Below are 12,276 nucleotides of genomic sequence, written 5' to 3'. Positions count from 1 at the left end.
GTGACATTTTGCAGTTGTCACAAGTTCAGTGTGGACAGACTAATTACTTGTTGCATCACACCTGGTTAGAACATGGTGTAAGAATGAAACTACGGAAGTAGAAAGAATTTTTGTAACATCAGCCTAACAGGTAAATCCCCCTGACCCATTGACCAACATCTGGCACCCTCAGCACATTCCTTAACGCCTGGGTGAGGTGTAAACACACACACAGGCACACTATTTTCATTCCCACAAACACAATCTGGTAATTGCTACAAAAAGCAGACCTGCACATGGATATATATGGTGGCCAGAGCATAACTCTTCTTCAAACATAAACACCAGATATCACCTTTGAACTTCTCACATATCATCCTGCTAATCGTTCCGTGATGCTCCCATTTTCTTTGTGAACATTACTATGGCTATAAATAAGTCCTCATTTCTCACACCTAAAATAGCCTACTCTCCTCCCCTTCAGGTGTTCTCAGCTTCCCCTTTAAAGCCTGGTAAAAACACAGCTTTTATGATGTTTCTGTTTTTAGACTAATTAATTCTACAAGTGGCCTAAATGGGATTAGAAATTACCCTGCTTTGTGCGTGCAGACTTCCGTAGGCAGTGTATTGAAACTTAATTTAAATCTTTTCCACCTTCCTCAGCAATCTTTATAGCTACACCTCTCTCTTTCCTCCCTGACTAATGTATTTGTTTTGTTCTACTCTCTATTATTACTAAGTTATTTAACTCAACATTTAACCATGGCTGCTCTCTTTTCTCAAGAAGTCAGAGAGATATCTCAACTTTTGTCCTGTTCATTCCTGTAGCTCAACGGGTTGAGCATGGTACTATCAATGGCAAGGTCATGGGATCAATTCCAAAGGAATACATGTAATAATAAATGTATACCTGAATGCTGTCTGCTAAAGAGTAAATCTAAATTTTCTTTTCTCACATCTGAGATTTTTAAAACGTGATTTGTTTTAATTTCTTAAAATTGGATCGTTTTAGAAAATAGTGACATCAAATAAATATATCCTGCCATCCATTCTATATTTCTATTGAGAAGTTAGCCAGGTCAGCAAGCAGTTTTTTGTTTGAGTAGGTTTATTTAATTTTATTCCAGTCCAAGCTCCTACTGCTGGCAGCTTTCACGCTCTAAAGGAGGTGTGTTTTGTGTGTGTGTGTGTGTGTGTGTGTGTGTATGTGTGTGTCATAGTGCATTAAGAAGCATGCTGTGGAATGAGCCACAGCATGAACTGGAGCAATACACTAAGCCCGAATCAAAGGGGGCTCAAACTCTTTGCCCCAGGGTAGATTGTTGTGTGTGACAAAGAGAGAATGACAAAAAAAGAGATAAAACAGGATAAGTCTAGCATGGCATCCCTTCTTTTTGTGCTTTTTCTGTTCTCTTTTAATGTTGCGTGTGATTTCTTAGGTGACAAAGTGCAAGGCATTTTTTTGTCTAATCTTGTTTTGACAGGTGATGCACGGCCCCAGTCCCAGATGAAGGGTCTCCAGTTTCGCAGCATTGCCCCCAAAGCCCCTGCAATGGTTCCATCATCAGCAGTCCTGTCCTGCCAGCCTCCCTCAGCCCTTCCAGAAGCATCCACGGCTGTCAGCCCCAAATCCATCCTTGTTCCTGCCCGGAACTACGCCCTCATGCAAGTGGCAGGACAAGAGGGGACCTTCTCATTAGTGGCCTTACCTCAGACACAACAGCAACAGCCAATCCAGAAGAACCTTAAGCTGCCTATTCCAAGATATCAACCTATGAGATGCAAGGGCACTCCAGAGAAAGCCAGTTGCAAGACACAGAGTCCAGCCAAGGTTTCGGCAACAATACAGGTTCGATCATCTGCTTTAAAAACAGAGCAGAGTCCAGACCCATCATCTGAGAAGCTTGTTATGATTGACACTGCTTCATCTGAGATCTTTGTTGCACCCATGCTACCAGGTTCACAGACAGATCAAACAGTGGAACAAAAGGGTAACGAAGGTCCACTCAACAGCCTACAGTACCCTTCCGGAGCCTCCAAAACCATGCTTGTTACCCCTGTCAATAATATCTCACCGGTTAAAACCCCAATTGAGAGTCCAGCTTCAGCTGGCGGTGCTATCACAGTTCTCTCTCCCACTATCTTCAGCAAAGCTGTTCAGATCATTCCATCTCCACCCAAGGGAAAGCTGCCCATCCTACCCTATGCCAAGGTGAAGAGCTCCCTCCTGGCACCATCCTGCCTTGCCAGCACCCAGTTCTCAGAGAGGCAGACTGTAAGTGGAGCCAATCCTCCAGACAACAAAGTTAGAATTGAAAGCAAAGACCCTAAAACCCATTTGAAGAAGTCTCAAGGCAAAAGGCGAGGGAGGAAGAGGAAAACCATAGAGGATATTCTGGCCTTCGAGGCCCGAAAGAAAAGATCCTTGTCATTTTTCAGAAGGAGAGTACCCGAGAAACCTCCAGCTAGTGTGAGTTCTGCCTCCCAGGAGAAGTTGCTTGACCTATCAAAAAAGTATCGAAGTATTCGTCCCAAGCCAGTACTGGTAATGGAAGCCACTGTTCCACAACTTGTACCACTTCCTTCCTTGTCAACACCAGAGAACCCTGATCAGGAGCTCTCAGTAGGGAAGCAGATATCCGAAAAACGATCAAGTGCTACCCAGTCTTCTCAAGCCACTGATCAGATGCCTTTTATAGATGGTGAAGGTGGTGGAGCATTGGTTTACATGGAAAGTCGTCCACTACATCGCTGTCCTACCTGCAGCAGGTGTTTCCAGTTCAAGCATCACTTGCAAAGTCACATGAACAGCCACAGTAACATACGGCCTTATGTCTGCCCTGTGTGCAGGAAAGCTTACGCTCACTCTGGCAGTCTGAGCACTCATATGAAGCTGCACCATGCAGAAAGCAGACCCAAGAAGAGCCTTTGCTGTGAGTTCTGCGAGAAGTCGTTTGGCTATGTCGGTGTCTACTTCAGCCACTTGAGAGAGGTGCACAGAGTCATACTCACTGTGGAGCCATCCATCAGTCAACACGAGGAAAAAATGCCTATAGAAGTGTAAGTAACAAGCAATTGGCGCTTTTCCACTATCGGGCCAAATGAGGAATTGTGCTGTTCCATACCAATCCAGGCTGATTGGCACAGTTAAAGTGTCTTTTTTCCACTGTAATGCTGCAAAATTAGGATTAGAATGGACTGACTAGGCAAGTAAACAATCGTGACTTGGCAACCCACAGCAGTTGTTCCACTAGCATGGTTCTTTTTTTCTTAAATATTGTTAGCTAGCCATGCTGAGAATTTCTGGCCAGGAACAGTTTGTAATCTAAATGTACTGAACCGTGCTAGAGTGTAAATGCTACTGGAACCATTTCTCATCGTGCTCAGTACCGTTGGCCTGGTGGTGGAAATGCGCTTATTGTCTCTTGATCATTAACTGGGAAGTTTTTTCCCTTGAGAAACTACACACAAGAGAATTATGTTATGGAGTGTTTGATGGATAGGAATGATGCAGTGTAGACATTCTTAGGTGGCTTTAGAAAGTTCAACATCTAACAATAGTTTCTGCTAAACCCTGCTTGCTTGTTAAGTAAATGTTCTTTTTCTGTCTTGCAGATCTTCAGAGGCTGAAGAACAGGCCTCAGAACATGTTGACCCTGTAGAGCTACAGATTAAATGTGGTCGCTGCCAGGCCGTCACACCTACATTTGCTGACATGAAGCTGCACTTGCTGTATGTGCATGGTGAAGAGGTCCAGGTGCGACTAAGAGAAGGGGCCTCGCGCAGAGGTCGCGAAGCAGAAGATGAGCTGGTCAAACATGCGGCACATTATTGGAGACAGCTTAATGAGAAACGCAACCTAGTGCACTGCGGCACCTGTGACGAAGAATTTATCTCCTTTTCCAAGTTTAAACGTCACCTCCACTCTCACCATCAAGGAGCCAGAGAGAGTCGAGAAGAGGAAGAGGAAAGGTTAGTAGGGAAGGACGACAATGTATTAAAGGGTTTGAGTAAAGCTTTAATGTTGAGGGTGGGGTCCCACTTTAACTGCATCCTTTGCAGTAAGGTGTTCAACAAGAAACAGGAAGTTATGGAGCATTGGGGAGCACAGCACAATTGTGAAAACCCCACCCTTCTGTGGGACGTCCTGGACTTTAAGGGGAAGAACATGCATACTGATGGGCCAAATTAACTGCAAATATGTAAATTATTATTTTCTCCATGTGTCAACTGGTTAGTTCGTACAAAATGCAGTTACATGAATGCAAAAACAGTCCACTAATAGACTCACTTGTTATGTAATTTTCAATATTGTCTTTTGCACTTTTTTCTGTGTATATATATATATATATGTATATATATATATAATCTCAGCTGTTGTTTTGTAATGCTTGAATTGTGTCATGTTTATTTGTGTATGTTTTTTTTTTATGTGTTTTAATGAATAAAAGCAGCATGATGTACTAGCATAAAACTCAAATCTCCAAAATTCCATCACAAACATTATGATGGCCCATGTGCAGAGGTAATATAAATGCAATGTAAATGAGAGGCCCAAGGAGGATAATTATAATTTATAGTTTTTGGAGACATTGTGTGTACGTAAGTGCTTCAGTTTAGTGAATCAGATGAAACAGGCTAACAAAGGCAGGCTCATCAAAAAACATATTGCCACTCAGACAAATTGAGAATTTGCAATACACTGAATATAAATGGAGCATGATAAGCATGCTTGAAATAACAGTTGAACATTTGAAGTAACAACAAATTATCAGAGACATTTCACAAACACATATATATCATCATGCAATTTCAGTCCACATTCTACAACTAAAATGAATGCTGCCAGAAAACCTCTGCCAAGACTAATTTGTCTTAGACAGAGGCCCACTAATATAGATTAAAACATATCCTTGAGAGTTAAAAAATGGAAAATCTTTAACTGGTTTAGTATGAATGTGTGTGTTAAGAACATTCAGTGTTGTATTTTTGGATGGATATTTTATATATTTGAAATATTTTTTCCTTGGTGAAATGCATTGTGATGTAGTTAAATGATCAGTTTGTGTAAACATTTGTGTTTCCATTTATAATATATATATATATATAATATGAATGGGTAATGGAATGTTTTAAAAAAAAACTTTAATTTGTTATACATGTATACTTGTATAGATAGATTAATAGAAATATCTAATATATATATATATATATATATATATATATAAATAAGTATATGCAGCTGTATATTGAGAATATATATTTACACAGAAGATATAGTCCTCTTGCCCTGCTTTATTCTCGTAAGAAATTGGCAATTAAAATAATTGAACCATTTTAATAGCATCCTAAATGTCTCAAATAAACGTGTAGCTGCAACTGTTCTGTAAAACCATCATCTGCTTGAGCAGGTGCTGTGTAAAACTATAAACCAATGAAGTTCACTAACTTTCATGTTCTTTAAATGGCACAAAACTACTTGAAATCCCAAAGCACCGTTTGAGTTTGCCTTTTACAGTTGAATTCTCAACAGTAGAGACTCTAAAGTCAATCATGATGGCAAATAAGCAAAATTGCTGTTTGTCTGGTCTAAATTACCTCTGAAGTGTTTTGATTGTGGATCTTGTCTTTGGTGGATTTTTCCAGACTTAAACCTACTTTTCCCTTAAAAATAAATTATATTAAATCTGTTAAAAGTGGTTGTTTTATGATTGCATTTATGTCATTTCAGAAGCTGTACTTAAAACATTCTTTGTGGTTCAAAGCCATTAGATAATGACAACTGTCTGATTGTTTGACATAAGAAAATGTTAGCATTTCCTGTTCTGAAGATGATCTTTTCCCAGCCACTGTGATGGTTAAAGTTGTCTGTTTGTGGCTTATGCTGAACTAAGCCCACAATATCATCCCCAAATCGTTGATTATTGGTGCCTAAATAAAGACAAATCTTAAATAAAATAATTTGATTTGACAACCTCCTCGCTGTCTGACTTCCTCTGGCTCCTCCCATTAGCACCTATTGAACCCAAGCTCACACATATGCTGCCACATTTTACCTTATTCCATATAAAAACATTTACCACAAGATTTCATTTGTAGGTTGCACACAACAGTGAGCAGTGTAAAGCATGAATTAAATCAATTTCCACTGGACACATGATGGATTCATATTAGTCTGTATATTATATGCAATAATCTATTTTCCACTCACAGACTGCTAATGCTTTTATAATGTCTGCTTCAACGTTTGTCTTAAAATATACAACAGCAGCTTGCAGGAGGACTGAAATGATGTCTGCGCATTGCTCCAGGATTCTCTTACATCATTAAAATATTACAAGCACCAATATATCATCATTACTTTAGATTATTAAAAGACATTACATACAACAAATAGTTACATCTGATGCATTGTTTTCCCATCACCACCACACAGTATGAGAGTTTTGGTCTTCAGTGCAGCATCTAGTGTTTACCTTGTTGCTTGCAAAAGTGAATTAAAGGTTTTTCTATCACATTTTGTTTTAGTGAATTCCTCAGGGCCTTGCAGGGCAGCTAAGCTTCTGATTTAAAGTCTACATTAAATGATCATAACTTGTCTGTCCCAATAGAACAGTCTCTTAAGATGCAGCTAGTGCTGGAATGTCAACACCAATGCATATTCTGCTTTAATCTATGTAGCACTCTCTCTCTGTCTCTCTTCTTTCTTCACACCAGAAACATGATCACTCACAGAAGATCAAAGCCCACCCCTCTAACAGGATTAGAGGATGGTGGTTTAGGAGGAGGAGAGTGTCTGTTTTAAAGTAAATTGAGGATGTAGGGATGTAGGAGAGATGCAGAAAGGAAGTTGGAAGAAGAGGGAGAGAGAAATGAAGAAAGAGGAGATTGTAGAGGCATGATAGTATGAGGGAAAACAAGATGTGAAAGAAGAGATGGCAAAAGAAAGAGAGACTGTTTTTGAATTCCTGTACTTGTGCCACGCTCCAAATCACTAAGATCACATTTTTCCCCACTCTAATGGTTGATGTGAACATTAACTGAAGCTCCTGACCCATATCTGCTGACTTTATGCACTGCTGCCACACGATTGGCTGATTAGATAATCACATGGATGATTGTTGATGCCAGACAGGCTGGTTTGAGTATTTCTGTAACTGCTGATCTCCTGGAATTTTCACACACAACAGTCTCTAGAATTTATTCTGAATAGTGCCAAAAAAAAAAAAAACATCCAGTTCTGCACATCTGAGAGATGTCAACAGAAAATAGCTAGACTGGTTTGAATTGACAAAGTATACGGTAACTCCGATAACTGCTCTGTACAATTGTGGTGAGAAGAATACAATCTCAGAAATGCAGGTTGGCGCTGTTTTGGAAGCTCGAGGGGGACCGACACAATATTAGGCAGGTGGTTTTAATGTTGTGGCTGATACTATATACTGTATAGCAGGGATGGGCACAAATATTTTATTGTCACTATCAGAGGGCCAAATGTGACCGTGCACTTCCACCAATGGGATATTGGAAAATTAGAGGTACTATTTTAGAAGAAAACATACGTATGTCTGTATTACAGACTCTGCTTAGTGAATCAACCTGCATGTCCATATTCAATAATTTTTTTCTGCTTCTTTTCATGAGTGAACTTTTAACATAAACAAACAAAAACACATTACTGTGGCAAACATTTTTTATTATTATTCCAGTGCAAACATGTTGGGCTCTCAAAAAACATTCAATGATGGCACAAAACTGAAAAGTAGCCTATTAAGTGAAAATACTTAATGGGATATTGGAAAATTAGAGCTACCATTTTAGAAGAACAAAACACATGTATGTCTGTATTACTCTGTAATGTTTAGTGATCCAACCTGCATTTCCATACTCAATTATTTTTTCCTGCTTCTATTCATTAATTAACTTTTAAACAAAACACATTACTGAGTAGCAAAAATTTATTTCTATTTTTTTATTATTATTCCAGTGCAAACATTGTGGGCTCTCAAAAAAAAACATTCAACGATGGCACAGCACTAAAAAAGTATTAAGTGAAGCATACTTTCCACCATAGGCTATATCTCACCTACAGGGGGGAAACGTTTAAAGTTAATGAGATACTTGTGGTTTCTCCTGCTGGCGTACAATAGACTGGATGTCAATGTCAATGTTAGTGCAGCCAATCCTCATGAGCTGAAACAGAACGTCATCGCTGATCCTGTTTCTCTCTTTCGACTTTATATGTTTCATTGTGGAGAAGCTGGTCTCGCAAATGTACGTGCTCCCAAACATGCTGGCCATTGACAGTGCAAAATCCCTGAGAAGTGGAAAGCAGGACTCTGGTAGTATCCTCCAAAATGAAACTCCCCTCTCACTGCGCTTTGCTTGAAAAAACGGGTCTGACTGAATTTCGCAGAGTTCAAGCTGCAACTCGGAGGGTTGCTCGCTGACAGTAGCAGAGAGGGGGTCAGTGAATAACGCTATTCGTGGCTGCATGGCGTGGAAATCATGGAAGCGGCACTTAAAATGCTGCTGCAGTGTTTCGATGTCGGCTCTGTATTTGTGAAAAATGTTATCGCATTCAGGGACATCTCTCCGCATCTCTTCACAAGCGGGAAAGTGTGCAAAATTTTGACGATTGGATGAAAATCCTTCTTTGAAAAGCTCTAATTTACTCCCAAATGCATTCATGTGTGCGTAAAGGTCGGATACAGTTTGGCCTCGCCCCTGTAACTGTGTGTTCAGGTGATTGAGGTGTGAGGTAACATCCGTAAGAAAGGCCATATCGCAAAGAAACTCTGTGTCTCTGAGTTTTCGGGTGTTTTCACTTGTATCGCCTCGAACAATGTACTCCAAAAACACAGGAATTTCGGTGCGCAACGCAAAAATACGTTCCAGACACTTTCCTCGGCTCATCCATCTAATCTCGGTGTGCATTTGTAAATCCCCATACGCCGCGCTCACTTCATCCAAAAAAGCTACAAACCTCCTGTGACTGAGAGACCTATTCCCTCCTCGTATGAGATTTGTAACTTTAGTCACCAGATCCATAACGTGACTGAAGTTAAGTGTCTTGGCACAGAGAGCCTCCTGTACAATTCAAATAAAGATTAGGTTCAGCGCTAAAATCGACACATAGGCCTATCCTGTCATATTAATCTCATAAGGCCGCCCATATTCATAATCATAAAAAGTGAGCTGAAGATAAAACAACTCACCTGATGGATGATGCAGTGCAGTATAGGACAGTCCACCCCGCTCTGTTGGAGGAGCCCGGCGAAACCATTGTTTTTTCCTTGCATCGCAGGTGCGCCATCAGTAACGACGGCTGACAGCTTGTCAAAGCCACCATACTCATTCACAACACAGTTAACGTCGTTGAAAATATCCATCCCTTTAGTAGTGTTGTGCAACGACACCAATTTTAAAAGTTCTTCGTGTACAACAAATGAACTCTCAATCGTTCTAGTGAAAATCAGTAGCTGGCTAATATCCGTCACATCTGTGCTCTCATCCAACGCTAATGAGAAGTATTTGCAGTCGTGCATGACATGTTTCAATTTGCCATCGACGTGATTATGGATGTCAAAATTTCTGCATGTCACTGTGCAACGGGACTAGGAGACAGTTTCAAAGTTTTTAGCCATATCCTCGTCTCCAAATGATTTGACCATTTCCATTGCACACCTCTTCACCATTTCACCATCTGACAAGGGCTTCTTGGCTTTAGCAAGCTCCAGTGCCACAGAGTAAGACGCCTTGAGGGCAGACTCCTGTGTGGATGTAATTCTGGTAAAAATACTCTGTTGTTGATTGAGCTTTCTTTTCAGGTCAGCTATAACAGCGGCCCTAGCAGCTCCGGTGTACATTCCATATTTGTCCCTGTGTGTGGTATTGTAATGACGACTTAAGTTGAAATCTTTAAATATTGATCTTGTTTCCAAACACACTAAACACATAGGTCTACCTTTGAATTCTGTAAACAGATAATCTGTTTCCCATCTCGTCTGAAAAGTACGATTCTCTTGATTCAGTTTTCTTTTTTTACCGCTCATGGTTCTCTCTCTTCATCGTTGACAGTAATGAAGCAGATCCGACTAAGCGCGTTTTGCATAGGAGGCGCCCTCTATCGGTATACTGTATCATTTGAAATTGGTTCAGATGCGGTAAAACCCGTGAAACCAACATTTCTATGGTATTTGAAAATTGACCCGCGGGCCGCACTGAGTGAGGAGGGGGCCGCCAGTTGCCCATCCCTGCTGTATAGTATCAGCCACAACAGTGTTTGGATACCAAAGGAGGAGAAGGCGAGCGACATCACGCAGTTCCGCACCATCTCGCTGCTAAGTGTGGAAGGCAAAGTCTTTTTCAAGATCCTTGCAAACCGGCTTACTGAGTACCTCCTGAGGAATTCCTATATAGACATCGCAGTGCAGAAGGGAGGCGTTCCAGGTGTGCCAGGCTGTATAGAGCATACAGGAGTGGTCACCCAGTTGATCCGTGAAGCAAAGGAAAACCGAAGCAACCTGTCAGTCCTCTGGCTTGACCTTGCGAATGCTTACGGATTCATTCCGCATAAGCTGGTGACAAAAACCTTGGCAGCATACCATGTCCCAGAGAAGATCTAAGAACTCATTCGGGACCACCGTGGAGAGCTTTGAGCGAAACATCAGCCAGTTCCTTTGCAGGTGGCTGGGCCTGCCGAAGAGCCTTAGCAGTATTGCTCTATATGGGCACACAAACAAGCTGCAGCTTCCCTTCACCGGCCTGACAGAGGAGTTTAAAGTCACCAGAGCCAGGGAGGTCCTACTTTACATGGACTCATCTGACTGCAGAGTCTCCTCTGCAGGCATCACAGTGAGAACTGGAAGGAAGTGGCGGGCTCAGGAGGCAGTTGAGCAGGCAGAAGCAAGGCTGAGACATGGTGTCTTGGTAGGTTCTGTGGCAGTCGGACGAGCAGGGCTTGGTAGTCATATAAGACCCCGCTATGACAAAGCGCAGGGGAGTGAGAGACGCCGGCTGGTCCAGGAGGAGATTTGTGCTGAGGTAGAGGAGGAGCGCCACAGTAAGACATTGGCCATGCATCAGCAGGGAGTTTGGACGACCTGGGACCATGCATCTACCAGAAAGATCACCTGGACAGAAATTTGGAAGTCAGAACCAGCGAGACTCAAATTTCTGATTCAGTCGGTATGCAATCTCCTCCCAAGCCCATCCAATCTGCATACTTGGGGTCTTGTGGAAACTCCAGCATGCCCACTGTGCCTGGCAAGAGGTTCTCTAGAGCACATCCTGAGCTGCTGCATGAAAGCCCTGGGAGAAGGGAGGTACACATGGCGCCATGACCAGGTGTTGACGGCAGTAGCGGATACCATTTGCACAGGAATATGACAGAGCAAACAGCAGCTCCCAGCAAGGCACAACATCGCCTTGGTCAGGGCAGGGGAGAAAATGCAGGCAGAGCGGAAGACCTCAACAGAGCTGCTAGCCACGGCTTATGACTGGCAGCTGAAAGTGGACCTTGGGAGATGTTCCCAGAGCACATTGAGAAAACAAGACTCAGGCCAGACGTGGTCTTAACATCTGACTCCTCAAAGCAAGTAATGATCTTGGAACTTACAGTCCCCTAGGAAGACCACACTGAGGAAGCAAATGAGCGGAAGAGGGCCAAATACCTTGAGATGCTGGAGGCCTGTAGAGGGAATGGATGGAAGGCCCGCTGTGAGCCTATCGAGGTGGGCTGCAGGGGATTTCCAGGGCAGTCTCTGCACAGGGCACTCAGGCTCCTTGGTATCAGAGGGTTGCAGGAAAGAAAAGCCACCAGGAACATCATTGAAGCTGTGGAAAAAGCTTCAAGGTGGCTGTGGATCAAGAGGGGGGATCCATGGTGTAGTGTGCCGCTTGGACACAAGCTGGGGACTGATCATCCCCGGCTGGGTCACCCAGGTGAGGGTGTCTGATGATATAGACCCGAAACACCCAACGACCCTGGGTTCATCACTGATGATGTGTCCAAGCTGCATCATCTGCATACAGATGGTGTTTCTCTAAACTAAAACTGTATATACTATTGAGAGTGTGAAAATTCTTTCTTGAAATCAACAGTGCTAAAAATGCTTGAAGTTGAAGAAACACCCATTTATTTCTTGCCATTTGGCCTTTGTGTTCTTTGATCTTCAACAAGCCAAAAATTAACTTTTATTGTATAGAGAGAGAGAAAAAAAAGATGCAGTGATCTGCTTTATTGCATTATGTGTAGTAGGGAAGTATGCCTATTCAGACACAGATAGAATTTAC

The 12,276-nt window shown here is 42.1% G+C and overlaps 1 protein-coding gene and 1 pseudogene across 3 annotated transcripts in view; both read left to right on the top strand.

Moving 5' to 3' along the window:
* Window positions 1–5,957, top strand: part of LOC127633429 (zinc finger protein 438-like) — a 72,555-nt gene extending 66,598 nt beyond the window's left edge. For 2 of the 3 annotated variants that reach the window (XM_052112509.1, XM_052112510.1), the window contains exons 4-5: window positions 1,464–3,039; window positions 3,595–5,957. In XM_052112509.1, the coding sequence (XP_051968469.1) occupies window positions 1,464–3,039; window positions 3,595–4,171 (2,153 nt within the window). In that variant the 3' untranslated portion in view covers window positions 4,172–5,957. The remainder of the gene's footprint in view (window positions 1–1,463; window positions 3,040–3,594) is intronic. The other variant, XM_052112511.1, reaches the window with a different exon arrangement.
* A 4,630-nt stretch (window positions 5,958–10,587) lies between these two features.
* LOC127633171 (uncharacterized) lies at window positions 10,588–11,939 on the top strand (annotated as a pseudogene).
* Window positions 11,940–12,276: the final 337 nt, after the last annotated feature.

Source organism: Xyrauchen texanus, chromosome 40 (genome assembly GCF_025860055.1).
Source record: "Xyrauchen texanus isolate HMW12.3.18 chromosome 40, RBS_HiC_50CHRs, whole genome shotgun sequence".
In the NCBI taxonomy this organism is placed as follows: domain Eukaryota; kingdom Metazoa; phylum Chordata; class Actinopteri; order Cypriniformes; family Catostomidae; genus Xyrauchen; species Xyrauchen texanus.
The sequence above is the reverse complement of the archived record's forward strand: the minus strand, read 5'-3'. Positions and strand labels throughout refer to the sequence as shown.